Source organism: Nicotiana tomentosiformis, chromosome 6 (genome assembly GCF_000390325.3).
Source record: "Nicotiana tomentosiformis chromosome 6, ASM39032v3, whole genome shotgun sequence".
Lineage (NCBI taxonomy): Eukaryota > Viridiplantae > Streptophyta > Magnoliopsida > Solanales > Solanaceae > Nicotiana > Nicotiana tomentosiformis.
This window is the reverse complement of record NC_090817.1, coordinates 6160108-6184340: the sequence shown is the minus strand read 5'-3', so window position 1 is coordinate 6184340 and position 24233 is coordinate 6160108. Positions and strand designations below refer to the sequence as shown.

General features: G+C 32.5%; 2 protein-coding genes across 2 annotated transcripts; one reads left to right on the top strand and one right to left on the bottom strand.

Moving 5' to 3' along the window:
• The first annotated feature begins 2974 nt into the window (after positions 1-2974).
• On the top strand, positions 2975-9149 carry LOC104111988 (zinc finger CCCH domain-containing protein 34-like). The gene is made up of 3 exons (XM_009621814.4): positions 2975-3165; positions 4291-4401; positions 7454-9149. Exons 1-3 carry the CDS (start codon positions 3094-3096, stop codon positions 8876-8878), a joined length of 1608 nt encoding a protein of 535 aa, XP_009620109.1. The 5' UTR covers positions 2975-3093; the 3' UTR covers positions 8879-9149.
• A 6841-nt stretch (positions 9150-15990) lies between these two features.
• On the bottom strand, positions 15991-18688 carry LOC104111987 (uncharacterized). Its single transcript, XM_009621813.4, has 2 exons — positions 18093-18688; positions 15991-16309 (listed from the first exon to the last, which is right to left on the bottom strand). The coding sequence occupies exons 1-2, from the start codon at positions 18600-18602 to the stop codon at positions 16151-16153; spliced, it is 669 nt and encodes a 222-aa protein (XP_009620108.1). The 5' UTR covers positions 18603-18688; the 3' UTR covers positions 15991-16150.
• Between the last annotated feature and the right edge of the window lie 5545 nt (positions 18689-24233).

Below are 24233 nucleotides of genomic sequence, written 5' to 3'. Positions count from 1 at the left end.
ATACGGCCATAACCAGAACAACAAGTCAAGTTGTTTGAACTTTGAAGCTGCAGAAATTGAAGAACTGTTAACTGCAAGAATTGTATTTTGGATGTCTCCTCCAATTGTTCTTGATTTTATTTTTAAATTTCCCTTTCCATAGTTCTATATTTCATTAACACCAGTGATTATAAATGTATTTGCAAATAGGAATATCAGTTAAACAAATAGTGGTACTGCAAAAACAAAAAAACATCAGACTTTTAGGCAGGTTTAGATCAAGAAAATTAATATAAATGTGTTTAATTTAAGTTGTTTAATGTCAAGTGGTATATGTATTCATACATTTATAAGTCGATAACCAATAGGTCAAACCGTTAAGCGTAAATAACCGCCCGATCTGCCCGATAAGCAGCCCTACCCATAGGTCAAAGTCAGTGGCCTGAAGGATTGTTTCCACACGTAACTTACATTCATCATAGTGGTGTCCATCAAATAGAGGATGTCTTACAATGTGCATTCCAAGATGTACTGGAGGCTCTGTCTCCATTGTATGATGTTCATCAATTACAACATAGAGACTTATATCCCATCCTCCTTTTCTTCCTCTTGATAGCTTCCACTGTCATCATATGCTTCCAAGAAGGCATGCTTCATTGCTTCAGTGAATCCATTACCTAGGATTTTTCCTTTGTTGGAACCATATTCTCTCATCTTCTCACGTTTTTCCCTTTTAGCTCATTCTTTCCTCCACCAAATTTCCTACATTGGGAAGTCCTTGACCATGTGATCTAGCTTGCTACACTTGTAGCACCCATTATAATTAGCTTTGTCAATCTGCTTAGGCTTACTGTTGGTCTCACTCTTAGATACACTTTTGGAGTTCTTCATGAACCTCTTGAACTTATCAAACATTGCTAGGTCAGGATCATCATTGTCAAATTTATCTTCCTCAGATGCTTTAAGGACTAAGGCCTTATCCCTCTTTGGTTCTTCCTTGTACAGTTCTATTTTCCTCATTTCATGAGTCTTTAAGTTTCCAACCAACTCATCAAGTGATATTTTGTCCAGCTCCTTGGCTTCCTAGATCGCCATGACTTTTGATTCCCATGAAGTTAGAAGGATACTTAGAACTTTGCTGACTAACTCTTCTGAGGTAAACACCTTTCCAAGTAATTTCAGTTTATTAGTTATTATGGTAAACCTAGTCATCATCTCCTCGATGGGCTCAAACAACTTCATGGACAAGAGCTCATAGTTTCTTGTAAGTAGTTCTATCCTTGATCTCTTCACTTGGTTTGTTCCTTCATGAGTAGTTTGGAGTGCATCCCATATCTTATTTACATTAGAGCATGAAAATTTTTGTTGTACTCATCAAGACCAAGTTAACAGATAAGGATTTTCTTAGCCTTTGCATTCTTCTCTATCATTCTGAAATATGATGGCACAAATTCAGAGGGGTCCTTAGGAACTGTTTCATTTTGTGCATTTTGTTTAGCAGGAGTCAATGGACCTTACTTCACTATGGTCCATAGTTCATTATCTTAAGCTGTCAAGAAGTCTTCCATTCTTGCTTTCCACCAACTGTAATATTTTTATTAAACATGGGTGGTCTGGTAGTTGATTGCCCTTCATTAATTTCGCATGGAGCACTCATCTTGCTTTTAAGATCTCTCTAGGTGTTAGTCGTGTGTGAGAGAGAACCTGCTCTGATACCAACTGTTAATTTGAGTGCCCATATGAATTACTAAAGAACTTGATTCTTTACCGTATTTCTTAAACGTGAGGTAAAATAAGCAATAAAGTAAACACAATAATTTTTACGTGAAAAATCATCCGGCTCAAAAGGTGCAAAAATTATGACCTACTGCGTAGGATTTTCAACTTCAACTCCACAAGAAAAATGAGCCAAAATGTATCAATTACAAGACTATAATTCAATACTCTCCAGTACTGCTACTACGACTATTTGATTTACAAGTTACTCTAACTTGTAAAGCAAACACTCACTCCATCTCACTAATTATTTGTGACACTTTGATTACAAATCAATTTCCTAAAACACATTCACTAGACTGACTCAAGAAGAACACAACATTAGTACTAAACTAGAGTGAACAAAATGTAGTTCTTCGGTTGATGTGTAAAAGGTTAATCTTAGAAGTCCAAAATAGATAGTATTTAAACGCATGGACTTCAAGATATTTTAGGAGTCCTATGCATAATCAACTTCTCGTTTGATAGGACTCCTACTGTTTTAAGGACTCCACAAGTTTTGGGACTCTTGCCTCTTACTAATTTATTCGTATTTTCTTAAGCAACAACCCTATCACTTGTAGCAACCTTCTTCCACCAAACTTGGACCTAGATAACTTTGAGATAAAGTTACTATCTTGCATAGACGTACAATCATCAACCAAAGGAGCTGGTTCTTAGAATAATTAAGCAACTACGTTGAGGACCTAGTTTTTCGAACATTGCATCTAAACAAACTTTGTTAATCATCAAAATCTCAATACTCAACACTAGGGAATAGAATGTGAATATCGACATTGTGAGATAGCTAGACTCTACCTGAAGATGCAATTTAAGTCAAACATTGGAACCCGATTATATTTGGATTCGTGCGGAGAAATTCCACTTTATATGGTAAAACGATCCCGTTATGGGCGGGGTCCGGGGAAGAGTCGGATCACAAAGATCTATTGTACATAACATTATCCTGCATTTCTGCAAAAGTCTATTTTTACGGCTCGAACCAGTGACCTCCTGATCACGTGACTGTAACTTTATTAGTTACCTTCTTATTAAATATTAAGAATAAAATAAGAATTTTTAAATACGAAAATTGAATAGGACATTTAAAAACAATTACCGGGCAAACAATGAAGCATGCCGAAAAAGCAAGGACCATAACCCAAAAAAGAAATCATAAAATTAATATTATTAATATATATAAATATATATAAACCCCAAGCGTTAGCTTCTATAAAACTCGAAAACACCATATATATGCGGATTGAGGGCTTCATTGTATATTTTATCACGTTATATTGTACGTTATGCTTTGAAATTTGAACATTTTGTATAATCAATCAAATTGTAGGGGGAAAAATGGAGGAAGAATTGTTAAAGCGCAACACTGATTGTGTATATTTTTTAGCCTCTCCCCTCACTTGCAAGAAGGTATAATTTTCTGTATTTATCTCTTTTTTCATTTGCATTTCTTCGAATTTCGCATTTATTTGACTTCCTATTTAATTGTTCAAGAATTTGTGGAAAATGTTGGATGAACGCATTTCGTATTACAAGGCGATGTATTAATTTCCTTGCATTTCTAACACGGGTTCCAATTTATATGGTGTTTGCACTTTTTTATTTTGAAACATGCTAAAATGTTTGATGTGATTCCACTAATAATATTGTTCTGTAGAATTTCTATAATTCTCAAGTGTTTATATTCACTTATCTTATTTTCCTTTTCAATTTTGATGTTATGTTCTCTTTATCAATTAAGTGAGTATTTTTGTATGTTAACACTGATATACTATACACCTTAAATTGATAGTAAGTCTCTTGATGAGCATTAACCCGTGATCTAGTAAAAATGGTAGCTAACCTACGATCATACATTGTAAATTACTGAATTACACCATCAGTGTATGGAACTTAAATTCAAATTTATATGTTAAACTTTGTGTCTAGCAAACACTATAGTATAAAATTGAAACGGAGAATGTATGTGTATTCTGTGTGTGTATGGGTCTTTATACACTGTTTGATGTATTTTTTGTCTGGTTTAGGTTGCATTGATTTCTTGGATTTTCTTTACAATGGAATGGTTCAGTGGTGAGTTCATGCTAGGGGAATTCAGTGGGTTGAAGATTTGCGTGTTATTTAGACGTTTACAAGTAAATGGATTCGGTGATCCTACTGTGGTTACTGAAGTCATACTATCTATCTATTAGAATACTGTCCATTATTGTGGTTAAGTGGTCTTTACTCATTTTCTATTTTGTAATTTTAGTTTTTTAGTTCAAGTCTAATCAGTTATGGTTTAGAGATGATGGAATCACAACGATCACAGTAGTAGCCTTAATACAATGAACACTTATCGTTGTTGTTTAACTTATGCACCAGTGTCGGTAATCTTAGATGTTTTCTTACTTGTGCATTCTTGACTCATCGTATCAAGTATTATACCTGGTTATCTTGGTTTACTCTGTCATGAGTATTTTTGTTTTATGTGCATTCTTGACTCAGTATTTCAATTATTGTATCTGAGTTTTGTGATATGGATTTTTGTTCCAGGGAATAGAATGTGAATATCGACATAGTGAGATAGCTAGGCTCAACCCTAGGGATTGTTGGTACTGGCTGGCGGGAAGCTGTCTTAACCCAACATGTGCTTTTCGGCATCCGGTAAGCACGAAGCTGCTATGCCTTGAAATTGATGTCTGTGCTGACTTTGACATATAAGTAATGCAAAAATGCGACAAAAATAAACTATGCTTTTGTTTCGGCTTGACACTTTCTCCCAACTTAAAATAGTGTATCAAGTTTAAACATATTTTGACTGTTTCTTCTTTCAAAATATAAGAATATTACTATTGCCTATCTTTTTGTTTTGATAGGGTATTAGTGTTAGCCTATCACGTAGGAGAATTACGCTGTGTCTACGGTCTACCTAACCTCTAAAATGGTAGAACCGCCACCATCACCTAAAAAGTAGGCTACCATAGCTAGATGCACTGAGAATTCAGATATACTTGATAGAGTCCTGCCTGATGGTGTAAGGGAAACCATTTTGAAAGAGAATATTCAATTCTAAATATATCAATATCATTTTCTTTTAAGATTTTGTTAAAGTATATGATATCCATATCATGTTTTTTGTGAATAAAAGATATATTAAAAGGATGATCAAATCAAGTAAAAAATAAAGAGATTTTGGTGCAGTTAAACCTTTGGATAACTGCATTGGCCTTCTAGTCAGTTCAGTGATTTGGGCATTTCGAGGACTCTGCTGTTTCAAATATCCTGTTGCTCCTAAAGAATGTTGCACTGCACTCTTCTCATGAAAAGACAAAGTGAGATAGCTTCATGTCGAAGAAGCACTTTTCCTATATCAACAGTCAGGAAATATAGATCTCCCTAAAATTTACTAGCTCCTCAAGACCTGTGTCAGCCAAGAAAACAAGATACCATCAGGAGTCAAGAAACATAGATCACCATAAGAATTGCGGGCTCCTCAAGACCTGTGTCAGCCAAAACCATGGCAACCGTGACTCGGGAATTTCAACAAGCTTAGAGCTCAAGTTCCAAATTCTTTTTTCGAGAAGAGTACAATGCAACATTCCGTAGGACTAACACGATATTTGAAACCTCGATATTCTCGGAATTCCCAAATCACTGAACTGTTGAAAAAAACCAGTGCAATTATCTAAAGGTTTAAGTTTTCACGAGCATCTCTTTTATTCTTTACTTGTTCTGACTCATCCTCTTCATATATATTTTTTATTCATCAAGAGTTTCATGTTCTGGAAATCATATATTCTAACTAAACCTTAGAAAATGCGGTTGAAATATCTAGAGTTGGATATCTCTTTCAAAATGATTTGCCTTACTCCGTCAAACAACAATCTACCAAGTATTTATCTGTAAAGCTTTCTCAGCAAATTTTATTTATTACTTTACTTACATCCAACTGTGGTAGCCTACTTTTTATGCCGTGTTTTTTTCTACCATTCTAGAGCTTAGGTAGACAAAGTGTAATTGTCCTATGCATTACCTATTACTAAAAGAAAAAACTCAGGTTGGGTCACCCTGAGGTGTTGGGATAGTGGGTCCCTTCTTTCGTGTGCTGCTATTACTGCATTCACTTATGCAAGTTTACATGAGTTTGATCAGGTAATGTCAAATTTAAGTTTGATATTAGTTTGTGGGGTTTCCATATGTTGTACTATCTTGTTTGTGTAAATTCTTTAATGGGATTAGATAATTTGTTTGGCATCCTTTTTAAGTCCCCTGTCTCCCTTATTTCATGTTCCTTCTCAAGGTGTGGGGGCCCAAAAATTCCCTTTTGCAGGAGTTGTGTAAACCCTATAAATGGAAATGAATATTTCCTTTTCTTTATTGGTTTTATGCGAGTATCTTGAAACTGACATTACTTTGAAAAAGAAAAGAAAGCATTCATCAGAAATTATGTCTGTAGCCCTTTCTGCTGAATGATTTATTTATGTGAAGTTCGCAAAACCTCATGTCATATGTAAAATATTTAAAGAAACAATTGTTATTCTTTGCTTGTATGTAAACTATGAGATTACCAGCAGAATTCTGCAAAAATCTGCGTAAGATCTAGCAAAATGGATTCAAGTAATATACAAACAATAGTGTAAAATATTTAAAGAAACAATAGTTTTTCTTTAAATGTCATATGTAAACTATTTAAAGAAACAATAGTTATTCTTGCTTGTATGTAAACTATGAGATTACCAGCAGAATTCTGCAAAAACCTGCATAAGATCTAGCAAAATGGATTCAAGTAATATACAAAAGATTGCAACATGAACAGTTCAGAAGCATAATTTTAACTCCTCCAAATTCTGTCGGTTGAAGAAACGTTGGTTCTGCGCCTTCATTCCCCTGAATCTTAATGCCTCGGTGACTGATTTACCTTCTTCTTGTTACTCTGACACAAAAGACTTCATCGTTTTCAAGCCACAGGAGAATACAGTAATCTATCTCGCTTCTAGTTAGTGGTTTATACATACGAACACTATCATATAACATTCTTTCTCCTTTTGGTTGTCACTTGGCTGTAAGATTTTGATGTTTAATTCTGATAGAAATGAATGTTAACGAATTCTGTATGCATATATAAGGCGCTAAGATGTGCTCATATTAATTCTTCTGGTGGAACAGAAAAGAGGCTTTGGGGGTATAAATGAGTTAAGTACCGGAGACTGGCTGATGAGGAGGGATAGCTTAATCGAAATTCGAAACTAATTCTCTTTCCCCACCAACTAAGAATCTTGTATAAAAAGCATCTGTATAGGGAGAAGAACTAGAAAAGAAAGAAAACTGCAGTTTTCGGGACCACCCACCTCCAACCATGAGGTTGGGGATTCTACTCATTAAGGAAGCAAAGCGGATAAAGGTTAGTGTTAGGCAGGCCGGTTTTGGAGGTGGATTTACCATACCCCAAAAAACAAAGAAAAAGTACCTGGAGGCTGGTCGTTAGATCTTCCCGAGTCTGAAGGTTTTTGCGTCTGATTTCTCATTTGGTTGGTCATTGCCTTGTACGACTTAATTGGGTTACTTAAGTACCAAGCTAACAAGAAATTTGATGCTTTAAAGCAATGTTTTTCTCTGATCTTTCATGTCCTTGTTTCTAACCTGTATAAAATTGCTTCTTGAACTTGATATTTTTAATTCTTTGATTGTGTTAATTTTTTCCTTTTCATTTCCTCAGCCATTAGAGAGCCATGCTGAGACATCATCTGAATCTGCTCCTCCACAACATAAATCTGCAGTGCCTGTTAACAAGACAAATGTTCCCTGTTACTTCTATTTCAATGGCTATTGCATTAAAGGTGAAAGATGTTCATTTCTGCATGGACCTGATGATGGTACAACCACATGGAAATCCTCGAAAATAGCGTCTGGAGTCCCTGATGGACCAACAGCTGAGAAAAAGACATCTGTAGGAAGTGAAACTGGTCCTGCATCAGTGGAGAAGCCCTCTAATTCTTCTGAAACTGGATCCAAGGCAGCAGCACATGAATATATCAAGTCACAAGTGGATCTCCTCTCGATGACTAATGATGTAGGTGAGCAGAGTGCTTCTCATGAGACTTCAGGATCTCCTTCTGAAGAAGCTACTGCAGTAAGGTTAGATTCCTTAGTCCCTGCTGAAGGCTTTACCCAAGGAGGATCCGATTTGTCCCCCGACTGGAGCTCAGACGAAGAAGTGGAGGACAATGTGGAGAGAGAGGAGTGGTTGGAATCATCTCCTGGTTTTGATGTTCTTGTTGATGATAGAATAGAAGGTTGGAGTCACAAAGATGATCATAGTTACCTACTGCAGCATGATAGGGAGTGTGACGAGCGGTTTGCTGGATATGATTTTGAGAACAACCTTGAGTATGATCCTGCATATCCAGACATGAGAATTGTGTCCGACGAAGAACTAGATGATTCTTATTATAGTAAAGTTGAGAGTCATGAAGTAAATGAATATGCAAGAGAAATTGTTATCCCTGCTCATGGAAGACAGAGTATACCACATAAAAGAAAGTTTCCTAGAGAACCGGGTTTTTGTGCCAGAGGCAATGTGGACCTCCGGGACCTTCTGAAGAAGCGTCGAGTCATTGAAAGTGATCCTCCAAATTACTTGTCTAGAAGGTTAGACCTGTCTAGGTTTAATGCTCGTGAGCAATGCAGGGATAGGCATCGGCCACAGGGTTCTCGGTGGATGCCTCAGAGTCTGGCTTCAAAATTGGAAAGCAACTCTTCTTTCTCCTCCGGTTTTGTGGATGCCACTCGTCTGGAGGGTGCCAATCAACTGAAGAAGTTGAGACAATCCCACAGAAGCAGTTACAGGCAGCAGCATTTCAAGGACAGGAGACGGGGCAGGTCACAGCCTTTTGCAAATGAAACCCCTAGGAGGATGGCTTCTAGGCAGAGATCGACTGAAGTTCCTAAGATCTTTGGTGGACCAAAGACACTAGCTCAAATTAGAGAAGAAAAGATTAAAGGAAGAGAAGATGGAAATTCTTTTGAGAGAACTGTGCCATCTGGAGGAAGTGAAAGAGAAGATTTTTCAGGTCCAAAACCTCTGAGTGAAATTCTCAAAGACAAAAGGAGGCTGAGTTCAGTAGTGAACTTCAGCAATTAGTAGAATTACTAAGGGCTTGATGAAACTTATCTGAAAGGATTTCTGTAGTATAATGATGTAAACTTAGTTCTGAAAAGGTTTTACTGTAGCTTGGTGCAAAGTTTTGTTTTGAGAGTGTTAAATGGAAGTGAAAATGGTAAATGTTTTTGTAGAGGTGCTTGAAACTTCACAAGATTTTGAATCAACCAAGTCCATGCATGTGTCATGAGTATTTGGTAGAAGAAATTGTGCAATGGAGTAGCATAGGTAGATGGAATATAGCCTTTTACCATGATAGTCCCTCGGTCTCAAATTATCTGTCGTGTTTCTCTTTTACGCGTCTCTTAAGAAAATATTAAATAGGAGAGGTTTTTGACCGTTTACCCTTATTTATGTCTTAAGATATAATCTATCTTCCTTTAATATTTACTTATAATTGAGTTATTTGTAGTTTTCAAGAACAATTAATATTAAAGATAAAATAGAAAAAAATAATTAATTTAGTTTTGAACTTCTAAGATGACAATCAATTTGAGACAACTATTTTTAAAAATCACGACAGATAATTCGAGACGGAGGGAGGGAGTAATGTTACTAGAAGCCTTAGTTTGAAGCCTTGGAAATGGAGTTTCCTTTGGCTGAGAGTGTGTTTTGCCCCCACTGTAAGACTTAAATTAGAAGTTTCGGATTTGAGCATTGGAAATGTGTTTTACCCCATAAGAGTGTTTTACCCCATTGTAAGACTTAAATTAGAAGTTTCGGATTTGAGCCTTGGGAATGCATTTTAACCCCATTGTAAGATTTTTCTGTACGAATCCGGATTAGTCGGATCCAAGATGGGTACTAAAAATCGGGTAGGAAATTAAAAAAAAAGATTAATTCATTTTTTTACTTTAATTATTAATTCATTGGAAAATCTTATGTTTTTCAAGTAATTACTCGACATATTAATACGTTATCACTCCATACTAAACCTCATTAACTTCTAACTCGTTACCCAAACATAGATAAAACAACTAGCACGAGGAAAAATGAACGTAATTTTAGAGACTTCCCCAAATAATCAAATCAATCACATCGAAATAATCTGGAAGATTTAAAATAAAAAATCACTGTATTTGCTAGTGACATTTTCTTACTCATATTTTTTTTTTCAAACTAGTGACATTTTCTTACTCATATTGTTTTTCATGAAATTTTGAAAACAAATTTTCTATTCAAAGATGGCTGCTACTTTTATACTATAATTTTGACTGTCGTCCATGTTTGTGCTTCCTTACTACCTTCATATCTAACCTATTTGTCGGATTGAAATTACAAGTCTTATATCATATTATCTCGGGTTCGAGTTTTGGGTATAGATTCGTTTTTGTTAGGGAGCGAATTATAATCCTCAAATGCGGGACCTTCCAGTGCGATCCCGAATTTAATCAGATCACAATGCCTATATCGGACACCAGGCGAGAAAAAAAATTCAAATTATTAATTACCAAATCCTATATACAGTCAATCAATATCACTTGAACCCTACCATTTATGATCGTAGGCAATAGTTCTCGAGTAAGGACGGAAGAAAGAATTTAGTGGGCGTCTAGACTTAAGAATTGTAAAATTCTGGAAAAAAATTGAATTTTTTTTGAAGTGAAAGTGGTATTTAAAAATTAGAGTTATATTTGGACATGAATATAGTTTGTGGTTGTTTTTGAATTTTTGTTAGTGATTTGAGTGAATTTTGAAAAATAATTTTTTGTAGTTTTTCAAAATTTTCAAAAATTCCAAAATTCATATTTTCAAGTGAAAATTAAAAATTTTATGGCCAAACACTAATTTCGAAAAATATTGAAAAACAAATTGCATAGCCAAACGGGCTAGTCTTGTTAAATCTTCAAAAATAGTTTCATTAATTTCAAAGGGCAAACAAGTAATTTCAAACACTAGTTTATGATCACATCATTGTCCAACTAATCAATCTTTTCATATCTTATAATTTCTTATAGTATATCAAGATTGAACAAATCCTTTTGACTCAAATTCACCTTGATATCTTCAAATCAAGAATTCCCCTTATTAGATCAAGAAGAAGAACAAGAATAAAGTTTCATGGCTTCAACTACAGGAGAAATATTGCCAAGGTCAGAAATATCATTTAGAAGACAAGGTTCATCAGGTTTAATATGGGATGATAAATTATTATCTGGGGAACTCAACAAAATTTCAACTCATGATCATAGTCAAGAACAACACAAGAAAGAACAAAAATCTCCATCATCGTCAGAACAAAAACCTCGTATTAGTTATCGCTCTAAAGATAACTACATGGAACCGTCCATTGATCCTCCATCTCCTAAGGTATCTAGTTGTGGTATTTGTGGCATATTTGGTAAGCCTGTTAAATCTAAAAAACCACGTAAATTTGTCCAACGTAAGTCTTAGTGTGTAGTGAAATTGTCCTCTTTGCTTATCTTTCTCTGTGTTTTTTTAATGGCTTTGTACTATGTTTCTTCCTCAGACATGATGTGGAATCATCTTTTTTTTTTTTGTTTGTAAGATGAGACTTTTGTTACCCTTTTGTATGTATTGTTTTTCAGTATTTACAGTGTTAGATTGATTCTTGAGCCGAGTTTTTATCAGAAACAGTCTTTCTATCTTTGCCAGGTAGGGATAAGGTCTATGTAGATATTACCCTTCGTAGACCCCATTTGTAGGATTACATTTTATTGTTGTTGTTGTTGTTGTTAGATGGGAAGGGGAGTATTAGAGCAATAGTAAAGTTGTCTCTGTATGACTTATAGGTCACGGGTGTGAGTTGAGGAAATAACCACTAATGCTTGCATTAAGATAGATTGTCTATATCACACCCTCTTGAGATGCGGCCATTCCCCGAACCCTGCATAAACGCAAAATACCTTGTGCGCCGAGCTGCCATTTGTTACGGCGTTAGATGGGTAAAAGGAAAATAGAAGATGTATCTTTTCTTCTTTTGTTACTCTTAGGTATAGGTTTTTGCTCATAAGAGCATTTCTCTTTTAACTATAGAACCACAAAACAATTATATACAACTATGTTCACACTACTATATATTAATTAATCACGATTAGTGATAAAATATAGGCAAAACCCAAATAAAGGCACATTCAACTTGACTTTATTTTTTATTTTGGCACTCTATCTCAACCTTGTTTTATTTTGGCCCTCAAATTCTATTTCTTATGTTTTATTTTAACACAAAAGCTGAAACCAGTGCAAAAAATTATAGCGCGTGTGTATACACAAATCTGAGGTGTAATAAATATCCAATTAAATGTTGCCACCTGATTTTTTCATCCTTTATTTTATATAAGTTTGAAGTTTGAAGTGAATCCATGTCTCAAAGAAAATTATTTTTTCATAATGGAATGGATATTTGTTCTTGTGGATTTCAAGTTGAACTGAAAATATCATGGACATCAAGAAATTCGGGTCGAGTATTTTAGTATTGACCCGTTTGACAAGGATGAACAACATTTAATTGGATATTTATTACACCTCACATTTGTGTATACACATGCGCTATATTTTTTGGCACTGATTTCAGCTTTTGTGTTAAATGAAAAACATAAGAAATAGAGTGGGAGGGCCAAAATGGAACAAGGTTGAGATAAAGTGCCAAAATAAAAAAATAAGACCAAGTTAAATTGGCTGTATATGTATTTGACCTAAAATATATGACAAGTTACAACTATATTATTAACCATGGTTAAGTTAAAAGTGCGAACATATGTTATGCATTCATAGGTTTAATTAGTTTTAAATTAATATTGGATGTGGGTAAGTTTTAATTTTAAATATATTTTCTGTATTGCTATACTTTCTAATTTTCGTGTATGAAGATGTTTTTTCAAATGTACAGAGAAGAAGTTCAAATTTTCAAAATAGAAATATTTTTCTACTCTAGTCCCTAGATGATGTGAAGCCTGGGTGCAACTAGGGACGGGCATATTTCGGTCCGAACAGAAGAAACTGATCGAACCGAAAATATTTTTATTTTAGTTTCGATTATTAGGTTTTTTTGGTAGTTTAAAATTTAAATTTTCAGTTTTTCGGTTCGGTTGTCGGTTATTAATTTATTTGATTTGGTTAACCGAAAAACCGAATTATTAGCATATAGATTCTTTAAGTTATATATAGGCTAAACTCATAGTTAATAATATAGGCCCAATTTTGAAGTCCATCAAAGATCCAATCCAAATAAGTAACCCAATCGGCTATTCCTAATTTTCCATTCTTTAAGACTTTTAACTCTAAGGAAACTTACCATTTTATTCTAACTTACCGAAATTTTGAAAGAAAACTAGCAAATTCGTCAGTCCAATTATTATATAAAAAGAACCCAATATGATAATGTTCAAACCGAAAACCGATTAGAAATAAACCAAACCGAAATTAGAAAACCGAACTGAACCAAACTTATTTCAGTTTGGTTACTACTTTTACAAAATAGAAATCCAAATAACTGAACCGAATTTCTTCAAATCGAACCGAACTGACCGAACGTCCATCCCTACGTGCAACGGTATAACCTGATACCTTGAGACTAGAAGATTAAGAGTTTAAGCCGTAAAAAAAATCTCTTACAGGAATACAAGTTAAAGGTACATACAATTGTTCCAATGTATAGTCCGATCATTCACTGACCCCATAACGAAATTTTAGTGCACGAGCTATGCTTTTTAAATATTTCTAACTAACTCTCTCTCCATTGTTGCAAAGATAGCCATTCTTGAATATTTAAGACAGGTTAAAAGCTCATGAAAGTTGGGTGTTTTGAATTTTGCTAACAAATTAGTTAAATACAAAGCAGGTGCTAAAAGATCTGGTCCATTTTGAAACATTACAAATATGTCAATTGGTCAATGCAAATGCCTAACTCGCACATCAACTTCCCAATTATGCATTAGTACGAGTAATATTTACTATAATTTCTTAGGCAAAGACTCATAGTGACTAAGTGACCTAAAGAAGATTCCATCTAGATAATTGAAAGTTTCCAAATTTGATCACCTAAAACAACAAGAAAATGACGTGTTATATTTTAGATGACAAAGGAAAAACTACAGGATAAAGTGGTTATTGACTATATTATAATAAAAACAAGTCATTTTCGTTATATATATATAATCCAACCAAACCAATTTCAATCCAATCTATCCACCACCTCTTTAATTTGTTGCCTGGTTGCATGTTACAGTCCACACATTATATATTAGAATTGAACCTGTAGGGGTCATTTCTATTATGGTTTACTAATCAGGGGCGAAACTAGAGTGTCGGGAGCGGGTTCGATCAAACCCAATAGCTTTGATTAGAACTTTATATTTGTCTTAAAAATCTATTGAATATGTATAAATTATTAATTTAGAACTCAATAATTTAAAACAATTTGAATCTCGAACTCATAAATTTGAAATCGTGGCTCTGCCTCTGTTCCTATTTATTCTCCTTTCCTTAAACTAGTATTAGCGTACGCGCGTTGCGCTTGTTTCTCGTGTCAATGAAACTAAATTTTTTAAAATAATATAAAAATATATTCAAAAGATATATTTTTGCGTTATAGTATAAAAATTAATAAAAATTTGCAAGTTCCATAATGATAAATATTAATCATATTTAGGAGTTTGACGATCCAATCTATTCTATTCATACCTTTGTAATTACATAGGCATCCAAACTCAATTATTATTAATAATTATTATAAAATTTTAGCTTATTAATAGTTCTTATAAATTTTTAGCTTGATTGTTATTTTAGATTGCCTATGTTTTTTTCTAAATAACTTCTTTTACTAGTGACCAATTACACATATACATCATTTTCCTATTCGTATTTCTTTGTACAAAATATTAGTCAATTTTTTTACCGTTTAAAATAGATTTCATATTTAAAAAAGATTATCATTTGATTACTTTCTAATAGACAATAAAAGTGGACAAAATCTAAGTATACTTTCAAATCTAAGTCCGTCTATTGTTCAAAGAAAAGGAAAAAAAAAACCTCCTAATTGCTTTTTAAAGTCTAATCCCATGCCTACCTCTTATCTCAAATATGAATTATCGTTATTCTTCCATATTTGATATCAAAATTTTGTTTTTCGTGCACATATTTTTAGTTGACCTTTCAAATATTAGCATAAAAATTGTGGATTCAGTCAGTTACTTTAATTTCATTAATTACTCTTTTTTTCCACAGAGTATACATCCATGAAAAAAAATAACATAAGAATTATAATTAAATTTTGTATATAGTTCAAATAAGGAAAATAATTATGTAAGGTGGAATTTTAGTTGACTTTAAACTCTTAACTTTTAGGAATTTCTACCTAGTTCAAATAGGAAAAAAAATTAATAACCAAAATTTTAGGTATTTTTAAAGTACTAAATATTAGGATAGTAATTAAATGACTATTTTGTCTAGTGCAAAATCTATTTTTAAAGGGTAAAAAATGCGAACGACATTTAGCTAAGATCCTTCGTGCTTTTAATATAGTATAAATAAATAGCGAGGAAAAATATCAAGACTATAGCCAAGTGTCAACTTCGAAAATGAGGGATGTTTAAAATCAAGCCATTAGTGGTTTGTACTTTAGCCAAACTTAATTTTCCCGTAATTAAGTGCAACTGCTGATAAGACCCCTCAAATAATATATGCTTACCTACTATATGGCCCTCTAGGTCAATTTCACATAATTCAGCTCATTATTGAACTTTTATGGACTAGTATAAGTACAAAAAGTATTTTACATAAAATCAGATCCTTATTCTTTATTTTGTGCTAAAAGGTCTGGACTCAAAAAATGAGCCGCTTCACGTACTTCATCATTTTCTGGGTAGTTATAGTCTTTTTCGGGTTCAAGGTATGGGTTCTTTCCTCCTAGTGATGTGCAGGACAAATATCGTTCTAAGTTATCCAAGTTGTCAAGAAATAGCTCCTTTGCACGAGTAAAAAACTGATGTATTTATACGGGTCGGACGGGTTATTCACATTTCATTTGATGATCAAAGGCGAATTAAAAGCTAAGCAGTGAGAATTTTAAACATTCCTCGGAGGAAAAATAGAGATGTAATGTGAAACTTGTCTTAAATCGCTACAATCATATATCCTAATAAGACAATTGCACATTCTCATATGAATTTAAGACATATACACACTTCATCTCAATGAATTTCATTTACAAACCCTAAATAAAAAATAAGGAACTCTCTACAAACGTGATATAAATCACAAAAGTAAAAGTATTACTACCAATAAATAAATAAATTATGATTCAATGGTCTTTTGCACTTTTGTCTTAAAGACTAATATATAAAGCTTTTCCATTGAGAAATAGAGGAAGCCACCTGTGGAGTGAGTCACATATGACCCAAAACTTGAGCCCACTATACAATGCCAGGCCGGCCCATATATTTTATCAAATTCCTGTTGAAATTTGTAAACAAGAATCTTATCAAAATATGGATTTAACTTAGAAGAATTAAATTAAATAGCGATCACTAAACTGTTTAAACTAAAGATAGACGGAGGATATATAATATAAGTATAATCTATATATAATAGATGCATAATTGTGTATAATCAGTGCATAGTTTATGTGTACCAGCGAGAAAAAATAAAGAATGAATCTGTCCGGTTATTTGTGTAAAGACTTAACCTAAATAGTTGCACACCCGACCGCTTAAACTAAAAATAGCTGGCAGATATATATATATATATATATATATATATATATATATATATATATATATATATATATATATATATATATATATATATATAAAATATGTTTAATTTATATATAATATATGTATAACCGTATATAATCAGAATATAATTGATATATACCTGTTAGAAAAATAAATAGTACACCGGCTATTTGTATAAAGATCTCTTTAACTTATATCCATTGATAATGTTAAGAATTTTTATATTATCAATATAGTTTATCCTGTTGTAGCAAACTATGTACCTTATTTTTTAAGTTACTGATCTCATTTATTGTGAATGATTACTTGTATTTATCTTTTAAGTAGTGTGATAGTGTGTATACATTTTTTTATACTATCAATGAATAAAAGTTAAACCAGTAGAATATTACTTCCACAGCTAGTTTATAATAAATATAATTATTTCTTGAAGTAGCCATCTTTAATTTTGCTTTTGTTGTTCACATGGGATGACTAAGAAGAGAATAGTGATTGACAATTAGCACATGATTAGAGATACAGTTTGCTATTATTAAATATTAACTTGTGATTCTACACTAATTAATGGGCTGCCCCTAATTGTTTTTGTTTAATATATGGTCTAGCCCTCAATCAGTTGTCTCAGATCTGATTGACAGGTTTGCATGTTTTTATTTGTCAAACAGTTACCATAAAAATGAGTAGATGACTTTTATTTTATGTAAATGTAGTGTGAATGTTTTTTTTAACAGTGTAGAAATACATTAAACTCTCAAAATAAATGAAAGGGAGGAAGAATGAGAAACTTCTTTTCCGTTAAAAGTAGTTGGGGTTGTTTTCCCCCCAAAAAAATAAAAAAAATCCACAAAGTAGCCTAAACTAAATCAACAGTAGAAACAAGATAGAGATAACAGAAAATTATTTCAGACCCCTTTTTTTATTTATTAAAACAACCATATCTAGGTACTTTAGTTTTGAGTTGCATAATTCATATTTCATACTTCAACTCACTCACCCCAAACAACAGTTCCATGTTTAGGCTAGCATAGATATACACTAACAACGTCAAATAATTTTATACATTCAGTATATTTTAACCGATTATTGCATGTTACTTACTACGCATTCTAAGTCACTACATTACGATAAATAGTTACGTAATATTGTAGGTTATCTTAACCTGATAGAAAACAGTACACTAGTCATGCCCAAAAGTTACACTCTCTCAAATTGCATAAATTTATGAATAGGGACTTGTGTAAAACTCACAAAGAAAATCCACTTCACAATTGTTTTCTACCAAGATTGGAGTCAGAATTGGAAGAAAATTATATCACCACCACCAACAACAAAAAAACATAATGTAATCTTACAAGTGGAGTCTGAAAAAATTCTGTGTACGCAAATTTTACCTCTACCTTATGAAGGTAGATGGATGTTTCCAATATATCCTCGGCAATTGGAAGAAAATTAGCCAAGAAAAAAAAATAAATTCAAAGGTAAAAGGATGGGACACATACCTTTTTCATGTTATAGGCCATATGTTTAGAGCTGAATTTTTCCAAGCTATCATAAGTAGTTCTTGCACATTTAATAGCATGCACTAGCATAAATCCTGGCATATCTGTAACCAAAACTTTAACTTGAAGAATTGCAGCCATTGATGCTACATTCAATTCCACACGTGTCACTGATTTCCTATTTGTTTCAATGTAAGAAACTGATTTTCTTGATTCAACTTGCTTCACTTCTTCAACTGATGAAACTGATTTTCTTGATTCAATAGATGAAACTGATTTTCTTGTTTCTCCTTTTGTTGTAACATTCATATTATTCAACTCACCTTGATGATTTTCGCGATAAGTTTTCGATCTTCTGAGGCCCCATCCTTTTGAAATCCCTTTCTTTAACATGGATGATAAATCGGGTTCTGGTTTTGGTTTTGGTTTTGGTTTCGGATTTCCAGTTTCTAAGTTATATACATACATGGCTCCTTTCTTTTGCTTTTCTCCCTCTGTTCTTGTTGTCATTTTTGAAGCACACTAGATGAGTTTGTTGATTGGTATTTGGTGGAATGGTAGAAGTGTATATAAATCTTGAAAAAGGGGGTGGGGTAGGGTGGGGTGAGGTGGAGATGGAGTTTTGCTAGTTGGTTAGAATGAGAGGCAAATATAGGATTCAAGAATCAATAATTTAGAATAAGTGCGATCTTATTATACGTTGAAAATTCTATCTAGATAGTCACATAAACTAATATATGTGAATGTAAAATAAGCGTTGTTTGGTTTATCATAAGAAAAAGAAATCTCGCAAAATAATGCATTTTAAATTTTTGTATAGATACATAATTTGAGTCACTGTTCGCAGAATACGTTCTAAATCTATCTCCAGTTAGAATCTTGGAGCTAGCTAGCTAAAAAAGAAACGAAAAAGTATTATGGTCAAATATGGTTTGATTAGATAGTAGGTAAAGGGTTAATCAAAAGTAGCAAACCATGTGTTATTGCCTATAATTGTGGATAATAAAATGGTGGGTTTGTTTAAACAAGATTTGATATATTTTTGACACTATTATCATTAGTCTTTGGTGGCATATTTGTTTCTTTCCCCTTACCTTCCCACCGCCACTCTTAATTACAGAATACTCCCATGGACCCCACTTTCATTTTGTTTTCTCTATTTTATTTGTAAATGATTGAATGGAAAATTGAATCTATTTTTTTTTTCTCAATATAACAAATAGGTATGTTGCTCTATATATAGTTAATAAAAAAATTAGAGAGGACAGAAAGTCTATGGCAGAAATGAATGACATCAATAGATGAAAAAATTTAAGCTCCGGGCTGAGTTATTAGCAAACAAAGAGGAAAACTATAAATAGAACATGTGATGTTTTCATTTCTTCTTTGTTTATTTTTTCTTTTTCCTTCTAGGAAATGAAAACTTGAATTCTCATTTAGAGCCTACAATGTATAATTTCTCACACAATCGTGTCATTTAAAAGATAATTATAAGTAAGCGTCCATAAAATTGAGATTAATAATCTGAAAAATAAGATCAGTAACTTACTATAACAGGTTAAAATAAATATAATTTTTTTATATACCTAGTATATATAAGTTAAGTTCTTTTGATTTAAGTTTAACTTCTTTACAATAATATATAAAAAAATACAAAGTATTACATTTTCAGATCACCTAAAAGCTCTTTGCGAGTATATATCATATGATAAGAGAGATTGATTGTAACAACCAACAGACTACAGGCGGTTGAAATCAAAATAAAGTTCGTTGTAAAGTTTACATTAGGCAAATCTCACATCGAAATAAGAGAAAAAATTTAAGAGTCATATAAGCACGAGTTTAGTATTCAATATAGATGCACCTTTTGAGTTAAAGTCCAAGAGGACAAACCGTGAACGGTAGAGAGGGAGTTCATTGTGAAGCTTTGACTAAATCTCGCATCAGAATGGAAGAGAAAATTTAAGGACCATATAAGGGCAAGTTCATGATTCAAACTGTTGAGACAACCTTTTGAATAAAGTCCAAGACAAAAAGATCGTAAGGTGGTCTTAAAGAATTGAGCCAAAACGGACAATGCCTTAGCAGCATGGTCGGGGCCGTGACATTGAAATAGTGGATAAAATTAAGGTCTTTGTCTATATAAGATCATTAATATCAAACTCTTTCTTCCCCTCTTTCTCAAGCTTTCAAGAAAATAGAGAAAAACAAAAGCAATAAATGGTCATCAAGATGTAGAACTAACTTTATACCATCCATTTATCATCTCTATTTTCTATCTCTTTCAAGAATATTTATTGAAATTTTGAGAAGACAAGAAAATTTAAGAGAAATGGTTGTTCACCTGAATTATACCCTCATAGATGTTAACTCTTTGAGAAAGACAATCTTGTTAGGCCTCACACGCCAGGTTAGACAAAACTTAGACTGTTCATTTTATTTTTTCAAAAAATAACTAAATAATAATAATAATAATAATAATAATAATAATAATAATAATAATAACTTAAGTGAAGGACCACTTTGAAAGTAAATCCTCAGCATGTTACTTCTAGACTATCTTTTTTTCCTCACAAGTACTTGTTTAAAAGGTACGTTCACTTATAAATGCTAAGTAGTTAGGGAAAAAAAAAAAAGGGCAACTACATACTTTAAACTGGGGGTGTACAAACCGAACCGAAAAACCGTACCAAATTGAAAAGTCAAACCAAACCGATTAAAAATCCGACTTGGTTTGGTTTGATTTGGTTTGGTATTGAGTAAAAAAAACCGAACCAACCCGACATATAAATATATAATTTATATATATATTTTTAAGATTTTATATATATTTTTTTTACAAAATGTATAGAAATATTTGGGATTCTCTTGCGGGATATAAATTTTAATAGAATATGAAGTGCTCCATATTTATTGACCTTAAATAATGGGTTGTATGATCACCTTCTTATCAAGTGTTGCTGAAATGCGTCTATCTCTTTGTTCTTCCATATTCATATCATATGTTAAGATATATTAAATTCTTATATCTTTTTCGAATATGAAGTGATTATTAATATTTATGTATCATATTGATTATTATGTTTAATTACTAAATTCGGTTAACTTGAAAGTGTACATCAACGAAAAATTATTGTCAGACGACTAAAAAAATAACTATTATGTGTTACTAATAGAATTCTCCCATAAGAATATTTTAATCGATAATATGTTTTTCAATTTTTATCTTTTTACTAATTATATATTTACTTATCAAATATTTAACAAAGTAAGATTGAAATAATATTTAAGTAACAAAAAACCCAAAAACCCCGACAAAATCGAACCATTCCAAACCGATATAGTTTGTTTGATTTGGTTTTGACAAAAACCGAACCAACCCGGTTCATGTACAACCCTGCTTTAAACAATGCCAAATCTTCTCTTTTTGACATTCAAATCACTTAATTGCGATTAAATTTATGATAAATATCAGCTGATAACCTAGAAAGAATATTAACTAACATATTATCAAAAGTTACACTATATTAATATTGTGAAACATATCGTTTGTGTATATACCTTCCAATTTTATCGGATCTCCGCAGGAATTTATGTAATAGTTACGGGTTCACGTGAACTACTTTTATCCGTACGTAGTATTTTGTGTTACGAAATTATTAAATGTATAAGAGTATTTAGTTCGAAGCCCATTTTGTTTTCCAATTAATATTATATATTAATTTGAGATTGAGGTTAGTAGCGGTGTACATGAACCAGGTTGATTCGGTTTTTATTAAAACCAAACCAAACAAACTATATCGATTTGGATTGGTTCGATTTTGTCGGATTTTTTTGGATTTTTTTGCTTTTTTGTTACATGAATAATATGTCAATCTTACTTTGTTAATTTTTTGATAAGTTAATACGTTTAATAAAAATTGAAAAAATTGACAAACATATGATCTATTAAAATATTTTTATAGGCGAATTTTCTTAGTAGCACATGATAATTATTTTTTGATTGTCTGACAATAACTTTTCGTTGATGTACTCTTTCAAGATTAACCGAATTTAATAATTAAATATAAAAATCAATATGATACCTAAATAGATTCTATTTAATTTTCAATTACCACTTCAAATTCAAAAAATATATAAGAATTTAATAGATCTTGACATATGAATATGAAAGAACAAAAAGATTGACGCATTTTAATAACAATTGATAAGAATGTGATCATACAATAAATTATTTAAAGTTAATAAAAATGGAGCACTTCATATTCTATTAAATATTACATCCCACAAGAGAATCCCAAATATTTCTAGACATTTTTTAAAGAAAATTTTATATTAAGTCTTAAATGTATATATAAATATTATATATTTATATGTCGGTTTGGTTCGGATTTGTTTTACTCAATACCAAACCTTATCGGATTTTTTAATCGATTTGGTTTGACTTTTCGGTTTGGTGCAGTTTTTTGGTTCAGTTTGTGTTGCAGCCAAACGCACACGCAAGTATACGCGGTCGTCAAGTAATAAAGTGACTAAAAGTCGGATGTCGAACCCACGAAGACTTGTGATTAACTATTAACTAAATTAGACTATCCTAATTATCTAAACAAGAATTAAACCTAAAAATATTTGATTCTAAACTAATTAAATAAAAAAATATAAATAATGAACTTTGAACAGAAAAAGAGCAGATTTTTATGATATCAATGTAATGAAAACGTTCTAGGGTTATGGGCTATCTAACAATCCTATTGTATTCTTCAATTGAATTGACTGACTAATTTATCTAGCTTATTGGTTGACAGGGTTAATATTGCTCATAAGAATCTGTCGAGTTCTTACTCGCCTATTCAAGCTAACCTAACGCCTATATATCTATGGAGTTAGAATCAACAAGAACGCATTTATAATTTCTGTAAATCAACCAAGCAAGACAATTAGGTATATGTCTATCCTAACCACGAATCCGTTCCCCGATGCCCGAGTTCAAGAACTTGCTCTACTCAATCCTATATGCAATCTAGAATTCCCACTTTCGAGTTCAATTCTAGATTCGTAGATAGTATTCAAATGGTGATCAAGCAATTAAATAATTAAGCGCAAGATTGAATAAATAAACCAATATGATAAATCAAGAAGGCAAAATCAATATCAGAATAACAATAGTCATAAAAGAACCACAACCCTAGAACGTGAAGTTTAGCTCCACATAGACATGGTAGCCAAACAACAAATCATATAAAGAAACATAAAAATTACTAAGTTTGGTGAGAGAAAGATGGAACTTGATGAATTTCGGCCTCCACGGCGGCTTTGTGCTTGTGTTTTTTCTCTCAAAACATCCTTTCCTTCCAAAATAGGTTTAGGACCCCTTTTATACAAGTTGGGACCATGTAGGATCGAAATAACCAAGTCCCAGGCGAAATAGGACAAATCACGTAATGCAGGTCCAGGCCGGCGTGTAGCGGTAAATCCAGTAACGTTTCCGCCGAACTTTTGCTTTCAAGTTGCTGCAAAACTTTGGATTGCCTAACGTTTCCATTTTTCTTGTTTCTTTGCTTTTTCTTTCTTTGTTTGCAATTGTCTTCAATTTCCTCCACTTAATGCTCTTCATAATCACATAATTAATGATCCCACATTTGTAGTGTATAAAATACATATTAAAATATTTACTTTGCTCCTAAATTTCATCTTCAAAGTACCTACACATAAAATAAATTCAATTAAGCATAAATATAATACAATTTAGCATTAGAACACCAAAATATAAGGTAAGTAATGCACAAAAAATATGGAATTATATCCAAACATCACTACCCCATACTTAAACGTTGCTCGTCCTCGAGTCAACCAACAAATAACTCTATCTTTGATCACTCTCCACCAATGACCATAGTTGATAGCAACAATTAAACTCTAGAGTATGCAATCACCACACACTTCCTTTTAACTTATGCCATTCTTTAAACATATTCGAACAAAGACAACATGCTCACAACAATCCTAACCTCAAAAACCGACTCAATGTCACAATGCACTCATGGCTTGAACAACCAACATCATAGAGAAGTCTAATAACGTTACCTATCCCTCGTGAAACCATGTGCCCTCACAACAAAAGCAGAGAGAGTAAAATCAATC